Consider the following 18,264-nt stretch of genomic DNA (forward strand, 5'->3'; position numbering starts at 1 on the left):
AAAAAACAAACAAAAAAAATGACACCAGCAAATCGGAAAGGAGGAGGTGTGTCGAGAACATAGAAGGAAGCTTCTCAGCGGGGACCTCTCACTAAAACAGAAATTCAGCTCCTCCCACACAGGCAAAGTGCAAGGAAAGAGGTTTCTTCTGTTCCCCCTTTTCTTTAGGGTGCCATTTTCTCTTCTGGCTCTTCCAGGCCTTCCTTCGACTTCATCTCCTTGGTGAGGCTCCGGGCACCTTGGGTCACTTCAGGGCTCCAGAAGGACAGACTCTGCAGAGGGGCAATGCTTAACCCACGGGAAGGGTGATTTGAATTAAGTCAATCTGTTGCGTGCATTCACTAATGCTTCCAGAAATTCCAAGAGTAGATAGTATCAGCTCCTTTTTACAGATAAGGAGAGTAAAGCTCAGAGAGATTAACACCTTGCCCAAAGTCACAGAGGGACTCAGATACAAAACAGACACAACATGGCACCAAACATGGAAGAGGCCCTTGGCGAATGCTGACAGGCTTGGTTTCCCCTTAGCCATCCACCAGCTTTTGTATGTTTATTGAACATTTACTGTGTACCAGGTACAGTGCACGGTCTTTACTTGCATTTCCAGTTGAGTCTCCCAATAGCCCTTTCACTATCCCCATTGTGGAGAAGAGGAAACTGAGGCACAGAGAGGTTAAGTATTCTATCCAAGGTGGCCCAGCTGATAAGGGACAGAACCAGAGTTTGAGCCTGAGCCTGTGCCCTCCCTTAGCACTGCCAGACAAAATGCATGGTGCTCAGTTACATTCACATTTCAGATAAATAACAAATACTTTTTTCATACAAATATACCCCAATATTGCATGAGACATACAAAAAAATATGATTCACTGCTGATCTGAAATTCAAATGTAACTAGGCATCTGGTATTTTAGTTGCTAAATCTGGCCACCCTACTCTATTTCAATGCTTGAGTAAAAAATATTTACCTCTCTGTTCTGTGAGGTTCATAATGTGGAAAGTTTTCTGACATTTTCTTTTCACTCTTGTTGCTGCTCTACATCCAACTTTACTTTTCTAAGTTCCCAGATGTATGTTCTATCTCTGGGTCATTTTTCTACACTTCCTTCTTCAAAGTTTTAAAAAGGTTATCAAGCTCTCGGCTTGTTGTGATGAAACAGATATTGATATAGAATAGAGAAGAAACATTCTGTTGAAACACTTTTTTAAAAACAGGAGATAGTAGTGGGTGATGTGCTAAGAAGAAATGACATTATGTTTAGACCAAAGACTGGGAGAAGCAGCCTTGCTGGGTGACAGCCAGTCGAGACAGCCTTTCCTAATGGATAGTGCAAGCATTGTTTGGGGACATTTACTGCAGAATACGATGGGGTAAAGGCACCAAAGGTGAACAAAATATCATCCTTCATAGGCAGAAAACACAAGCTGTGACAGGAAATAAATTGCTGGTGAAGCATCTCTTAAAGAAGAATAGGTTTAAACGTCTGCCTGACTTGAGGACCAGAGGCTCCTGGGATTTTTATCAACTGGAGGGATGGAGCTCAGCAAAAGAAGCTTGTTTTATTTTTCTTTTGGGGAACAGCAAGATGTACAGAGGGTAGTTTGGTGTGGAGAGAGGGACATATGAAAATGCCTAGGTTTTTGTACAGAAATAAGCAGTTTTTTAAGGCCATATATTTAACCGCAAATAGATAGTTTGAGAGCAATGTGGACAACACAATAGCAGCAGAGTATAATGCCAAGGCCACCAAATAGGGTATCAGAGAGAAGTGGGGTTGAATACTGACTCCAGTGGCTATTAGCTATAAAAAGTGATATGGTTTGGCTGTGTCTCACCCAAATCTCATCTTGAATTGTAACTCCCACAATTCCCATATATGTGGGAAGGACCCAGTGGGAGGTAATTGAATCATGGGGGTGGGTCTATCCTGTGCTATTCTCATGATAGTGAATAAATCTCACAACATATGACAGTTTTGGAAAGCAGTTTCCCTGAACAAGTTCTCTTCTCTTGTCTGCCACCATGTGAGATGTGCCTTTCACCTTCTGCCATGATTGTGAGGCATCCCCAGCCACATAGAACTGTGAGTCCATTAAACCTCTTTTTCTTCATAAATTACCCAGTCTCAGGTATGTCTTTATCAGCAGTGTGAAAATGAACGAATACAGTAAGTCATTGGGTCTCTCTATATTAGGGTAGAATAGGCTTTGATACAGTAATAAATATGTACAATATCTCAATTTGATTTCTTGTTCATGCCCCAGTTTGATGCAGCTTGGACACCAATTCTTGATGGCTCTGTCCAAGCAGGGACTCAAGATTCAGACTCTTCTCATCTTTTAATTGCCACCTTAAATATGTGGCCACTTAGGTTGCTGCAGAAGGGTGAAAGAGTGTGGGAGATAGCACAGGGTGTTATGGCCAAGCTTGGAAATGATATTTATCACTTCTGCCTATTTTCTATTGGCTAGAACCTAGTAGTAAGGCCCCACCTACCCTGCATAGAGGCTAGAAAAGGTGGTCTTCCAGTGTGAGCACATAGAATTGTCTCTGCCACACTGCATGGTCATCTGTTCAGTGGAGGTTGCAGTAACACCTACTGAGATAGTTGCTCTGTAATTAACTGCTTAATCAAGGGTAGTTATAGTTATTTGATTTTATTTGAGCTGTTACAGGAATAACTAATCTGTCATAAAATTAGGTCTGGGTTGCAGTCAGATTCAGAGACAGAAAGTAGAATGCTGGTTGCCAGGGGCTAGCAGGAGGGAGGAATGGGGAGTTATTGTTGAATGGGCACAGAGTCTCAGTTTTGCAAGATGAAAAGGTTCTGAAAATGAATAGTGGGTATATTAGTTCATTTTCACACTGCTATAAAGAAATACTCGAGACTGGGTAATTTATAAAGGAAAGAGGTTTAATTGACTCACAGTTCTGTATGGCTGGGGAAGCCTCAGGAAACTTACAATCATGGGGGAAGGCAAAGGGGATGCAAGCTTGGGCCTTCTTACATGGTGGCAGGAGACAGAAGAGTGAGCAAGAGCAGGAAAAACTGCCTTAGAAAACCATCAGATCTCGTGAGAACTCACTCACTATCACGAGAACAGCATGGGGGAAACCAGCTCATGATCCGATCATCTCCCACCAGGTCCCTCCCTCAACACGTAGGGATTATGTGGATTACAATTTAAGATGAGATTTGGGTGGGGACACAGAGTCAAACCATATCAATGGGGATGGCTGCATGACATTGCATATAGAGTTAATGCCACCAAGCTGTATAGGTAAAAATGATTAAAGTGGTAAATTTTATGTTACGTATATTTTAACCACGATTTTAAAAATTAAAAAAATATATATATTAAATCAGGTCTGGATTAACTCCAGGTATGGGTTAACCTGGCCCAGGGACAGGATGACAGCTCTCTAGTGGCGTTTGTGTCAGATGGCAGTCCGGCTCATTCTGGGCCTGAGCTACTGATGAAATTAAACAAGTTTCAGATGGTTTGCTCTCTGTGCTTTAGGGAAACGTGGTATTTAAAGTTCTTCAAGTTTATCTTGAATGCAGAGTCACTTATCATTAAAAAGAAGGAAGAAGAAAGAAATTGTGATTCTTGTCTTCCTTCTCCCAGGCTCCCTAGTTTCGGAGTCTTACCTCTGCCCAGGTCACCTCAGGACTTACTTTCAGCTCCAACCCATCCAGCCATGGTTCACAGCCCTGACTGCACATCAGATTCACCTGGGGAGCTTTAGAAAGAAACTGATGCCCAGGCCGCAGCCCAGTTCAATTCAGTCAGGCTCTCCGGGAGACGCCTGGGCCCAGTGCTGTTTTAAAGGCTCCCCAGCTGATGTGAATGCGCCTCCAGGGCTGAGAACCGCTGACTGCAATCTGTTCTGGCTTCTTCCCAGCTGCATCTCTGCAGAGCTGCTAAGAGCCGAGAGCTGCTAAGAGCCGGGAGCTTCAGACTAATGCAGGCTGAAGACCCACCTTGGCCACCCCTCACTGAGTGGTCTTGTGCACACTGCATAACCTCTCTGTCTTCTCATCTGTACAATGAGGGCAATGAGAGTGGATAATTCGTGGGAAATGGTGCAGTTCCTGGCACACAGATTAAGTACTTAGTACTCAGTACTTGTTATTGAGAACATTTCTTGTTACTATGACTTCCTAATGTGAGGACAAATTTGCTATTTTCTCACAGGAGTGATATGATTTGTATTATGCAGCCTGATCCACTGAGATCCCTAACTGTCAAAAGTGAGGAACGGGCTACCTCTTTCCCCTCTGTTAAAGTGTCCCCCCGCCTTACCCCACATCTGCCCGTCACCTCTCTTCTCTTGACACATTCCTTTCCTTCCCTCGGGTCATTCTAAATCCTATCAAGCAAAACCAAAAATGAATATAAATAATCAAATACAGATCTCTGCCTAGCATGCACCTGCCATGAAGTGTGACGGGGCTGTTTTTACAGGAGGGGGTGGCTCTCTCCCCACGGCGGCTTGCAGGAATTTGTTCAGGCTGGCTTGAAGCTTAAGACTGTGGGGTAATAACGAGTTGGAACCCGCCTGAGTTAAGCCAAGTCTGGTTCTTAATCTCCTTAAACAACCCAATTCAGACAGGCTGAGGCAAGAGGCCACTTGAACTGTTGGGGGCGTCAAGGCTGCTGGAGCAGCAGCTGGTGGAGGCTGGGATGGAGCTCCAAGAGCCTGCCCAGGGATGGCATGACCTAGAACTTGGTCAGAGTGGGAGGAGAGGCCCAGAAGCAAAATTACCAGAATCCTGTGGCCCCAGACATTGTGTGAGTTTTATTCTGGCGCAATACTCGCTTTATTTATTATATGTAAAATTAAATGCAAGTCAAGCCACCACCCACCAGAGTCCTTTGCTTGGGAAGAATCTTTTTCAGGGTTGAGTGGAGGGAGGCAGGAGTTTATAGGTAACAAACAGCATGTCCAAAGGGCCCTTTGGTGCCTGGCTCTCACTGGACAGGGCCGATGAGCCCATTGTCTGAGCCTTCTGCCAGGAGGAGCTTGGGGACCTCCTGTGCCATGCCCCACATGGGAGGCTCCCAGAGTCCATGCTCAGTGAATCCCCTTCTGGGAGCTCCCAGGCCAATGGAGCCTCAGAACTGAGGTGCAGGCTGTGCCACCTCCTGCCACTCTCCCAAACCCATAGACTTCCAGCCTTTGGGAACCTCCCTTGCACTTCTTGCAACTTTGAGGTCACCCACTTAACCGCTCAGTGCTTCCATTTTCTTATCTATAAAATGAAAACAATTGTGTCCTCCCCATAGGGTCAGATTGAAAAATAAACGAGTTCATATCAAATCCTTGGCACAGTGCTCAGCACAAAGGAAGTGCTGAATAAGTGGGATACTCTGTGGATATTGTGAACCCTCAGAGTGTCCCCAACTCCTTCCTAGCCTCTCCCAACCCCTCCCAGTCTCCCCCAACCTTCCAGCCCCTCCCAACCCCTCTCAGTGTCCCCCAACCTCCTTCTAGCCCCTCCCAACACCTCCTAGTCTCCCCCAACCTCCTTCCAGCCCTCAGGCTCCTAAGTAAGCTTTCAGGAACAGGGACCTCTTCCTTCTGCCCCAAAGGTAACAAAATACATACTCTCAAGACTCCAAGTTTCCAAGTTCTGCTAGCCTCTTGAGGAGGAAAAGACAAAAAAAGGCCTTCTGGCAGCCGCAAGGACAAACACAAACTGTGGCTCAATACCTTTTCCAGCAGCTGGGAGCATAAGGTTCAGTTCCCTAAGAAGGAAGGCAGGGCCATTCATCATTCATTCACTTGTTCATCTTTTATTAAGCACCAACTGTGTACCAGTAAGACAGCCCCCTGCCCTCAAGGACACCACAGCCTAGGACGGGTTCTCAAGCCCAGCTCACATTAGGATTACCTAGAAGCTCTAAAAAGCTTCTGTGCATCCAGACACATTAAATCAGAATCTCCAAGAGTGGAAGCCAGGTAGCAATTTTTTTTTTTTTTTTTTTTTTTTGAGATAGAGCCTTGCTCTGTTGCCCAGGCTGGAGTGCAGTGGTGGGATCTCAGCTCAATGCAACCTCCACCTCCTGGGTTCAAGCGATTCTCCTGCCTCAGCCTCCCAAAGTGCTAGGATTATAGGCACGAGCCACCGTGCCCAGCCCAGGTGGCAATTTTTTTTACGTTCCCCAGATGAATCCAAAGTGAGAACCAGTAGGAATGGCACATATAAGATTATTCCAAGCCAGTGCTGCTAGAAATGAAAGATGATGTATGGTATGTATATATCTCAATAAAGCTGAAGAAAAAGAAAAAGAAAGAGACAGAGAGGAAGGAAGGAAGGAAAGAAGGCAGGCAGGCAGGCAGGAAGGAAGGAAAAAAGAAAAGAAATTAGAAAAAAAAAAGGAAAAAATGAAGCTGTTGAAAATACACGGGCAAGGGTAGGGTTACAGAAACCCGGTGGGGGAGCCTGATTCAGGCTGTGGCGGGGTCGCACTCAGGCAAGGCTCCCCAAAAGGAGGAGTGTATTCTGTTTAGATATCAGCAATGGTCAGACATGCTGAGGTAATGAAAGGGAAAGTGTGTATTTAATTCTCATTGCTAAAGCAACAGCAACCTATGGTATTGACATTATAGGACACACTGCATAATTAAGTCGTTAATGAGTATTAATAAAATTGGCACTTTTTTTCATTGAGATGAACACTTCGCAAGCCTCAGGAATCGTTTTTGATGGTTCCATGAGAACCAGTTAGGAACTCTGAGAGAGGAAATCTGATGTGTGAGCAAAAACAGCAAGTCCTGAAGCAGAACATCTCAGTGGCAGCTTTGACTCACCCCCGTGTCTGAGTAGTCTCCAATCCTGAGAGGTCCCCATGGTGGAAAGAATCCAGAGACAGCTTCCAATAATTTCTCCGCTCCCTGGGCTTTTGTGCCCTTCCTCAGTTCAAGAGATGGAGTCTGTGTGCCCCCCCCTGTGATCTGACCGGCCTATGGCTTGTTTTTCACCAGTAGAAGGTTGTGGAGGCTATTCTGTAGGACTTTTAAGCCTGGGCCTGAAGAGGACGGGCAGATCCTACGATCGATCTGGAGCACAGGTGCCATGCTTTAAGGAAGTCCAGGCTAGATGACTTCGAGGTCAGAGGTTACGTGAAGCGAGGCCTTGGAGGAAGAGCAGTTTCAGATCTAGCCAAGCTCCTAAGTGAATTCAGATACATGAGAAACCCAAGGGAGACCAACAAAATCACCCTGCTGAGCTCTGGTGTATTGGTCTGTTTTCATGCTGCTTATAAAGACATACCCTAGGCTGGGCAATTTACAAAAGAAAGAGGATTAATTGGACTTACAGTTCCACGTGGCTGGGGAAGCTTCACAATCATGGCGGAAGGCAAGGAGGAGCAAGTCGCATCTTACTTGAATGGCAGCAGGCGAAAAGAGAATGAGCACCAAAGAGAAGAGTTTCCCCTTATGAAACCATCAGATCTTGTGAGACTTACTACCACGAGAAAGGCATGGGAGAAGCCTCCCCCACGATTCAGTGATTTTCCACCGGGTCCCTCCCAAGACATGTGGGAATTCAAGATGAGATTGGGGTGGGGACACAGCCAAATTATATCACCTGGCCAGAGTCCTGATGTACAGAATCATGAGGAAATGTAAACCATTGTTCTAAGCCACTAAGTTTTGTAGTTTTATTACAGCAATAATAATTGAGAAGTTTCTCCTTCTGGCTCTGTAATTGGACTGTAAGTTCAATTAGTCCAATTATAGCATTGTATTATATTTTCATTGTATTTCCATTGTATTGCAGTCTGGCCTAAGCCCATTTGGTCATACCCAATAATTAGCTGGGCAGCTATTGGTAGCCTCCAATCAAGGGTTTTTATCCCAAGAATCATGAAATTCAAGAAAGTTGTGAACACAGATGGGGAAAAAGATAACATCTTTATTTTGATTAATGTTTAACTGAAATTTAGCATTGCCTTTCATTACAAATGAGACAAGAAACCACAGTAGTATAAAAATACTTCTGGCTTTGTCACAAGTGATTTCTACTGTCACTAATAGAAATCACAGACTTTTTTCATATCACATTACAATTGACTTCGTTGTTTAAGACACTAACAAGGAAGTACATATATGATTATATAATAAATTTGTTTTTAATAATTTGATAACTATAATATAATTGATTTCCTCTGTAGTCATAAGTATTTTATTTTATGCATTTGGAACCATTATTTTGCAAAGGGATCCAGAGGCATCACCAGACTCTTAAAGGGTCCAAGACCCTAAAAAGGAATAAGAACATCTGAGCCAGAGGCAGAGATGGGTCAAAGATCACTACTCCACAAACCTCCCACTCAGTTTTATTGAAAGCAAGTTTCATACAGACTCCTGCCGCCCACACAGACATTGACTAGCAAACTGACACTAAAACAGTTCCTGCCTACAACTTGTTCTGGAAGCAAGATCAAGTTCTGGCACCCTCTCTCTTTTTAGGAGTTCCAACAGCATCTCATATGAAAGGTTCATTCAGGGCAAATATTCCAGTGGCAGGTTTCAGCCAATTAGTTACAGTGGACTAGGAACATGAATTCTCCAAGATAGCAGCTAGACACCATAATCATGCCTTGGGAAATTTTCCAAAGATCAAAGTAAAAATAGTTGAATAAGAATAATATAATAATGGCTAACACTTAATTGATAACTTCCTGCTTGCCAGACACTAATCTAAGCACTCATCATGCAATAATCCATGAAATCCTCATGATCAGCTGATGGGGTAGGCATATTATCATACCCATCTTACAGATTAGGAGACAGGCTCAGAGAGGTTAAAGAACTTACTCAAGGTCACATAGCTCCTAAGAGACAGACTTAAGTGTGAGCTGTTGCAATGCTTCTCAAACTCTGCCATGCATTAGAATCATTGCGCAGCTTTAAAAATCCCAATTCCCAGGGTGCACACCAGCAACACACCATTACATTGGCCCTCGCCAAGTCTGCCAATTAAGTCAGTCTCTAGAAGTAGAGCCCAGATACTACATAGATATTTGTTAAAGCTTCCCATCAGGTGATTACAATATGCAGCCAAGATTGGGCTCTTCGGATTCTTAAATTCAGTTCATCAAGAGCAGGGGTCCTGCTACAATACGTTAAGCCAATCATAAATGCTGCTTATTTCATCAATAACAAAAATAACTTCTAGCACCTATTATGTTAGCTAACAAAGCCTCTGATATTGATCTGAAATTTAAAAATAGTAACTGAAATCTTGTGGTAGCCATCTCAGGTTAGACGTCTGGCTTGAAGTTATTAAATGCTAACCAACCACCCTTGCAGTGTTGTGATTAGAACACGTAAAACGTTAACTGTCTCTACAGAATAGATTAAAGTGAACCTACACACACTGGATATTACACTATTTCTGTTAAAATATTTTAAATGAAATTACAGACAGCATAACACGTTGCCATCACATTCATTCCCTTCTTATGTTGAAAAGCCTACCAATGCTCCCACCTGCCCTGCAGCCACCAGATGAAATTGCCTAAATCACCTAATCAGTAATTGTTATGGTTTGGATCTTTGTCTCCTCTAAATCGCATGTTAAAACGTAATTCCTAATATTGGAGGTGGAGCCTGGTGGGAGGTGTTTGGGCCATGGAGGTGGGTCCCTCGTGAATGGATTGGTGCCCTCCTCTTGGTAATGAGTGAGTTCTCGCTCAGTTAGTTCACATGAGATCTGCTTAAGAGTATGGCACCTCCTCCCTCTCTCTCTTGCTCCCACTACCACTATGTGATGAGCCTGCTCCCCCTTCACCTTCTGCTGTGATTGTAAACTCCCTGAGGCCTCACCAGGAGCAGATGGCAGCACCATGCTTCCTGTACAGCCTGCAGAATCTGAGCCAATTAAGCCTCTTTTCTTTATAAATTACTCAGTCCTGGATATTCCTTTATAGTGACACAAAAAGTAACACGATAATGTTACAGTTCTTTTTTACCTCCTAGATCTTTGACATGTGACTTTGAGGTCAGGTGGTGTTTCCTTACCCCTTGAGATCAAAGTTAGATCACCTTAAGACACCTGTCCCCTGTCCTTACTCTACCACCATCATTCTATCAGGGACTGGGAAGAGTCTGAAACATTCCCTACTTGCAAGCTAATAAGTTAGCCTGGCCAAATCCAGTGACTCACACCTATAATCCCAGCACTTTGGGAGGCTGAGGCAGGTGGATCACTTGAGGTCAGGAGTTTGGGACCAGCCTGGCCAACATGGTGAAACCCCATTTCTACCAAAAAATACAAAAATTAGCTGAGTGTGGTGGCACACACCTGTAGTCCCAGCTACTCAGGAGGCTGAGGCGGGAGAATCGCTTGAACCTGGGAGGCAGAGATTGCAAAGAGCTGAGATCACGCCACTGCACTCCAGCCTGGGTTATAGAGAGAGACTCCATCTCAAAAAAAAAAAAAAATGTTAGCCTGCTACTGTTTCATGAATGCTGGCAGAAGATATGAGACTCTTGGGTCAGAGACAAAGGAATTTTTATTAGTCACAGCAGAGCAAGTAGAGAGAATGATGTTAGCTCGGGTCTCCACGTCTCCCAAGTCCTATGGGGGTGACAGAGGCAGGCCCGGGGAGATGCCACACATTACAGGTGATTTCCATCACACCCAAAGAACATTGATCCTGGGAAAGTGAGCAGTAAATAAACCTGCTCTTTGTCTGGTGGGAAACAAGACTGCCTGATGCAAACACAACCCTGAGAAATAGCCCAGGTAAAAGCAGGATGGTTTGGCATTCCTGGCATACCCAGCAATCAAGAGCAGGGATGTTCAGAACTCACAGTAGATTGCTTCTTCCGACACCCATTGACTTTGTTTTATTTTCTTCTCAGCACTTAACTTCCTGATATGTTCTTATTAATATGTCCTTATCTGTCTCTTTCAATGCAGTGGAAGTTCCAGGAGCTTGGGGTCATCTGTCCTTTCACTGTTAATTCCCCAGCACCAAGGAGAACAATAGGCCTGCAGAAGGCATTCAGTAAATGTTTGTTGAATGAATGAGTGGGACTAACCTCAATTTCCAACACAGGCCACAAATTCTCCACTCCAATCAAACAGGATTCTTAACTGCCCCCAAACCTGCCTAACTTCACGGCTTTGGCCTGGAGAAGCCTTGGCCGCAGGTGGCTTACCTCTCTTGCACCACACGGTTCACCCCCTGCAAAGCCCACTGCGGTATCTTCTCTCAGTTTCCTTCTACCCTTGAATCTTCTCTGAGCTTTTATAGCTCTCCTCTTTGGCCTCATACATTATTAATATTTCCATCATTATATTCTTTTTTCATAATTATTATGTAGTTGTTAAGGCCTATGAGTCTTGTTAAAATGTAAATGTCCCTGAGTTAGGAAAAGAAAGAAAGATGAGACCACAGCGGTGGTAAAGGGTAATGGAGACAGCCTCTAGACACCTGTGTTGCTACTTACTAGCTGTTTTACCTTAGGCAAGCAGTTAAACCTCTCTGAGCCTTAGTTTTCTCATCTGCAAAATGGGGAAAATGACCATACCTACCTCCTGGGGTTATTCTGAGGATTCAGTGAGATATTTTATGGAAAGGACTGAGAAAAGTGCTTTTGGTTATTTGCTGTACATCATGCCATGCCATGCTGGATGCATTCCCTGGAGACCCCTCAAGAGCACCTCACCCCATTGGAGTGCCAGCCCCTTGAAAGAGAAGATGCATGGACTTCATTCTGTATCCACTGCATTTCCTCACTCTGCCCCAGAACACAGGACTGGGAGGAGGGGAAGGGCATGAGGAGCATGTTGAGCAGATGTTCCTAGATGAAGTTAAATCTTTCACAGAAGTGGGAGTGTAGCAGAAAGAGGTGCAGAGAAAACCCCTCAGACACCAAGTTAAAGAAGGAAGGACTTTATTCGGCCGGGAGCGTCGGCAAGACTCACGTCTCAAAAACCAAGCTCACGAAGTGAGTAATTCCTGTCCCTCTTAAGGGCTTACAACTCTAAGGGGGTCCACATGAGGGGGTCATGATCAATTGAGCAAGCAAGGGGTACGTGACTGGGGGCTGCATGCACCGGTAATCAGAACGGAACAGAACAGGATGGGGATTTTCACAATGCTTTTCCATACAATGTCTGAAATCTATAGATAATACAAGCAGTTAGGTTAGGGGTTGATTTTTAACTACCAGGTCCAGGGTGTGGTGCTGGGCTATCTGCCTGTGGATTCCATTTCTGCCTTTTGGTTTTTACTTCTTCTTTCTTTGGAGGCAGAAATTGGGCATAAGACAATATGAGGGGTGGTCTCCTCCCTTAGGAGGAATGTTCAGTTGATGCAGCCCCACATGAGAAAGGACTGTTCCATGACTTTGACTTTGATTCTGGTCAAAAAGAAGAGACTCGCTGAGCGAAATGGCTAGAGAGCAGTTATTTCACATTTCAGTCTGGCAATGGAAGCAAAAGTTACAGTGGGTAACCTTGGAGCTGAGTTTTCTGGGCTGCAGAAGGCAAGTATTTCTAACTGGTCCTGGGCTGGCCTGAAGCAGTCTTTCTCTTTGAGTACTATTTTATTCAATAATAAGAAGTTATACATTCATAGAACTTTGCAAAGCACTTGAACATGTATCATCCCCTTTGACCTTCACAATCTTCGGAGGGAGGTATGTCCAGCAGCTTCATCATCCCCCATTTTACGGAGGAGGAAACTGAGGCACAGAGGCTACACATGGTAGAGCTGGGATTCAAACTCTGCCTCAACCTTATAGTAAGTAGAGTAAGACATTCCCAAAGATGCCCATGTCCTAATTCCCAAAACTTATGAATATGGTACCTTACATGACAAAAGGAACTTTGCAAATGTGATGAAGTCAAGCATCTTTTTTTTTAGATGGAGTCCGGCTCGCTCTGTTGCCCAGGCTGGAGTGCAATGGCTCGATCTCGGTTCACTGCAACCTCCACCTCCTGGGTTCAAGTGATTCTCTTGCCTCAGCCTCCCAAGTAGCTGGGATTACAGGCACATGGCACCATGCCTGGCTAATTTTTGTATTTTTCAGTAAGGACGGGGTATCACCATGTTGGCCAGACTAGTCTCAAACTCCTGACCTTGTGATCTGCCTGCCTCAGCCTCCCAAAGTGCTGGGATTACAGGCATGAGCCACCGCGACCAACCCAAGTCAAGCATCTTGAGAGGGGAAGAGGATCCCGAATTATCCAGGTGAGCCTAATCACAAGGATCCTTACCAAAAGGAGGTCAGAGTCGTAGACTGGAAGATGCTGCCGACTTTCACAATGAAGAGGCTACAGCCAAGGAAAGCAGACAGCCGCTGGAAGCTGGAAGGGCAAAGGATACCTCTCCTTTAGCGCCTCCAGAAGGACTACAGCCCCGCCAATACCTTGATGTTAGCCTAATTAGACCCAGTTAAGACTTCTGACCTCCTGCACTGGAAGCTAAATCTGTATTAAGCTACCAAGTTTGTGGCAATTTGTTACAGCAGCATTAAGAAATTAACACACCCCCCAAAGCCTGCCAGGGCATCATGGTCATTTCAGGCAGCATGGTATTTTAAAATAAATTCATACTTGATGGGAACAGCACAGAAGGCATGCAGGATCCACAAAGGCCCTCCAACTACCCTGTGCTGCCAGCTCCTGGAATTCTTCAACAGGATGTCCATGGAGGCAGGACAGTGCATGGCTGGAAACACACCTTCTGGAGCTGGCAGCCTGGACTTATAACCCCAGCTCACTAGCTGTGAGACTATAAACAAGTTATTTAGCCTCCCTGTGCCTTGGTTTCCTCATCTGTGTATGGAAGTGAAAATAGCACAGACTTCAAAGACCAGAAGAATTAACAGATGCTTAGGACAGTGCTGGGCACATGGCTGTTATTATTATTATTAAAGGGCTTTTAGTCTTTTTTTTTTTTTTTTTTTTTGATACAGGGTCTTGCTCTGTCGCCCAGGCTGGAGTGCAGTGGTGTGATCTGGGCTCACTGCAGCCTCCACCTCCTGAGCTCAAGCGATCCTCCCACCTCAACCTCCTGAGCAGTGGGGATAAAGTGACGAATAAGCACCTCTGAGGACTATTGGAAGAACCAAAAGAGATAATAGGCATGAGATTCTTTTGCAAACGGAAACATGCCATTCAGATGAAAGGGGTGAGCATAATTACTGGCAAGGAGTCATTCCGGCTGGAATGAAATTGAGGAGAGGCAGGGGTCGGGGGTGACCCAGATGCGGATGCAGCACCTTGAGGATGGAGAACAGGACTGGAGCCAAAGACCAGCCTGGTGCATTTCTACCAAGCAGCGTGTGTTTTGGAGGCTGGCTCTGGGCAGGGCACTGCACAAGACAGTTGAGCACTTAGCCCAGGGGCCAGCCCTGCTCCCCAGGAGTGGCAGATTCCCACACACTTCCTCCTTCTTAGAGAAAAAAAGAAATGGAGGCTTCGAAGGAAGTGTGTGAACATTTCAAAGCGCCACTAATTCATTACCAGCAACCACAGCTGAAATGCTGAGTAAAGTTCTGGCTCACAGTGCATCAGCTGATAGATTTCCCAGTAGGAAGTCGCCAGGCCCTTTGGGGTGAGTTAGCAACCTGCTCCAAAAGCAGATGTTTTGCAGTGGCTGGTAGGTCTCTGTGCTGCATGCTCCAGACAGGGTGGCTAACTATCCCGGTTTTCCAAGGACACAGGAGTTTCCTGGGACACAGAACTTGCAGTGCTAAAACTGGGAATGTCTTGGCCAAACTAGGACAAGTTGGTCACCTTATTCCCAGGACTCTGCACCTCCCTTCACCAAGATCCTCCTGGAAATGCTCCCCAGCTCACCCTGAAATAGTACGGCCTTCATGCCCTTGCTTTTAGATTCGTTACATAAAGCAGAGATTGGCAATGTTTCCAGACCAATTCCAAACACTGTCCATTCACTGAGTGCTTTACAGTTTGCAGTGGTTTCCCATACATTAACATGTTTGGTCTTTAGAACAATCTCAAGGCCAAGGATAATAAAAATGGCTGTGCAGCCGGGTGCGGTGGCTCACGCCTGTAATCCCAGCACTTTGGGAGGCCGAGGTGGGTGGATCATGAGGTCAGGAGATCGAGACCATCCTGGATAACATGGTTAAACCCCGTCTCCACTAAAAAAATACAAAAAATTAGCCAGGCGTGGTGGCGGGCACCTGTAGTCCCAGCTACTTGGGAGGCTGAGGCAGGAGAATGGCGTGAACCCGGGAGGTGGAGCTTGCAGTGAGTGGAGATCGCGCCACTGCACTCCAGCCTGGGCGACAGAGCGAGACTCTGTCTCAAAAAAAAAAAAAAGATGGCTGTGCTAGAAATGCTTCAGAATGTAAGAGACAGAAAATACAACTAGAATGACTTAAGGAAATAGGTTGTTATTGTTTTCCAAAACAAAAATTCTAGAAGTAGGCAGTTGCTGGGTTTGTGTCCTTAGCATGATATCAAGGCAAGCTGACTGCAACTCTTCCAGTCTTCCCTCATGGCTGCCACAACACTAGATACCTGGTTTCATCCTAGGCAGGAAGAAGGCAGCTGATGGAACACAGCCGGCAGAATTCTGCTTAGGTTTCTTTGGACAGAGCAGTGTTACAGAGGCATTTCCAGCTGCATGGCCATTAGAGATATGAAGTATTCAGCTTTCTAGCCTCTGTAGTAGAGGAAGGTGAGGGATAAAAGGAATAGGAGCAGTGTTGAATGAGTCACTTACAGTATCCGCCACAGTATAAACAGAGGGCGGCTTACTACAGGGCAGACAAGGCTAGCGGGACTTGGGATCTCCTGGAGCCCTGTGATTCTCAACACTTCATTGTACATTGAATCAACTGCAGCTCTTTTAAAATAATGATGCCCTGGCTTACCCCAGACAACCAAAATCAGAATCTCTGAGAATAGGTCCTAGCATAATTATCTTTCAAATCTCCCTAGTTGACTAAAGTGTGCAGCCAGCCTTCTAAAGCTGCACCGTTCAAGAGCTAGCCCCTAGCCACATGTGGTTATCGACATTGAAATTAAGTAAAATAGTTTCTCGGTCATAACGGCCACATTTCAAACAGTCAGTAGCTGCACATGGCTAGTGGCTACCCTTTGTACAGAGCAGTTACAAAACATTTGCACCATCACAGAGAGTGCTGTGACTGGACAGTGCTGTTCTAGGGGAACCTGAGAGTGACGGAGCCTGTTTGGAAGTTCAAGCAGGGCTGGGATGAGTGAGGCAAGTCGGATAGCCCTGACCTGGATGCAGTACAGAGGAATGGTTAAGGGTGTGAACAGGGAGCCAGGTGGCTCCAGTTTCAATCGCAGACCCTCCACTCACCAGTTGGGCAACTTCAAACAAGTCACTATCCTCTCTGGCCTCTCTTTCTCTGCCGGAGAAATGCGGGTGATAACAGCATACCAACTTTAGTGGTTGCAGTGAGGACTCTAAGCTGATTCTTGTAACATGTTCAGGACGGTGCCCTGGCACACACTATCTGCTGCATATGTCGGCTGTTGATGTTATCCAGGAGGCCTGACAGAGGGCCTCTTCCTGGGCACATCTGTGATGTTAACTGTCAACCCAAGACTTTCTCCCAGGCTTCCCAGCTGGGGCCCTGACGCCAGCTTTTCTGTGTCACCCCTTGCTCTGGGTCTGATTTTCTGGTACTCAGCCAGTCAGCCCACCCCAGGTCCAAGTATGTAGGAGGAGTGAAAGAATCAATGAGTGCACAAACACCAAACACATCCCTGGGATTCACTGAGTATGACCAGCCCCTTGACTTGTAACTTGGACCTGGGTTCAGCAGGTGCAGAGCGCGTGGAGCAGGGAGTCAGTCTGTATAGGCCTGGGCAGGTTGCTGGGTCTCTCTGAGAATACCTGATCTATAAAATCAGGGGTTCAGTCCAACACAGAGTACAGCCTATCTGAAAGGCATTAAATCTCTGAAACACAGAATTTTCCTTCCTTGGTGAAAAATTACAGCTTCTTAACTAGGGTGCCTGTGCCCTGATCTTCCCAGGTTTCCGATCTCCCCAGAGTGCAATAGGAGTCCTTTGTCATCGCTCAGAGCTGCCACCCAGCCTTCCCTGTCCCCTCCATCTCTCCAGGTTGCACTGTCTAGGAAGGGGGGCCAGGGCGTGCATCAGGAAGAAGACATTCACTGCAGCAGAAATGAGTAAGATGCCCCCTCCTTGCTCTAGGAGGACTGTCAGAAAGTGGGGGGCGACGCCCCCTGATATAGGCCTGCTCCAACAGCCCCACCTCCCAGGGAAGGAAGGGCACTTTCAGATGGAACAACCTTGAGCCTCAGCACATCTGCTCCTGGCGTGCGAATGCCACAGCGCAGCAGACACGCCGCGATGGGTCCCAGTCATTAACTGGCTGTCAGGTTCCTCAGATGATGGAGCTAAAAATAGCGTGCTATAGATAGAAGCTTCTCCCACGCAGGCAGGCGCCGGCTGCAAATGGAAGTGGGGAGCAGGGGCTGTGCGCAGCTCTCTCCCCTAAAGCGAGGTTCGTGCTTATCTCTAGTCCCCGCCGCTCTCGTGGGCCATGTCCTGCTTCGCTCCGCAGCATCCCCGCTCAGGAACCGCAGATGCGCCCAAATGTTCCAAACTCGCGTGGGGCGGGGGCTCATTTGTATGCCGCACCCGGGATACAAGTGATAAGGCCCCAAACACTCCAAGGAGACCGCGCAGATGAAACCCGGCGCTGCTCGCTCAGGAGGCGAGATATTTATGGAATCCAAATATCAGCATTTTCTACCCATTTACACAAAGCAATTTCAGCCTTTTCAGATGAGAAAAGAACAGCCCCGGCCGTCATTCATTCGGGTGCCGGAATCACATTTGGGACCAGGAAGCCCTGATTTTATAGGAAACCTCGAGGCAGGCTCGGATTAAAGATCAATGGTGACATAAAATGTGGGCTGTCATATTTTCGCTGTGAACATGTCCTGGTAATAAAAAATGTTGTTTTAGTAAATAAACTCGGGGAGATGCATTGCCCGCTGTTTATGCTCTTCAGCCTTGATGCTTGGAGCAAAGGATGACTGGAGAGAGAGAGAGAGAGAGAGAGAGAGAGAGAGAGAATGAATATCATTTTCGGAGTCCACAGCTGAGCCTACCAGCTGCAGGGGAAGCCTCTGACCCTCTCTCCACTTCCTCAGCCAGCGCAGTGCACTGTGTATTTCTCTGCCGAGATGCTCATTTTTCTACTTCTTTAAGAAAAGTGTGAAATGTGTTTCCAAAAAACGATGAGGCC

General features: G+C 45.9%; 1 protein-coding gene across 1 annotated transcript in view; it reads right to left on the minus strand.

The window, feature by feature from the left end:
* Positions 1 to 17,956: 17,956 nt before the first annotated feature.
* The window catches only part of SEPSECS (Sep (O-phosphoserine) tRNA:Sec (selenocysteine) tRNA synthase), a 72,077-nt gene continuing 71,769 nt past the window's right edge, over positions 17,957 to 18,264 (minus strand). Inside the window, exon 12 of the mRNA XM_055245899.2 lies at positions 17,957 to 18,052. Within this exon, the coding sequence (XP_055101874.1) occupies positions 17,978 to 18,052 (75 nt within the window). The 3' untranslated portion in view covers positions 17,957 to 17,977. The remainder of the gene's footprint in view (positions 18,053 to 18,264) is intronic.

Source organism: Symphalangus syndactylus, chromosome 16 (genome assembly GCF_028878055.3).
Source record: "Symphalangus syndactylus isolate Jambi chromosome 16, NHGRI_mSymSyn1-v2.1_pri, whole genome shotgun sequence".
NCBI classification, from domain to species: Eukaryota; Metazoa; Chordata; class Mammalia; order Primates; family Hylobatidae; genus Symphalangus; species Symphalangus syndactylus.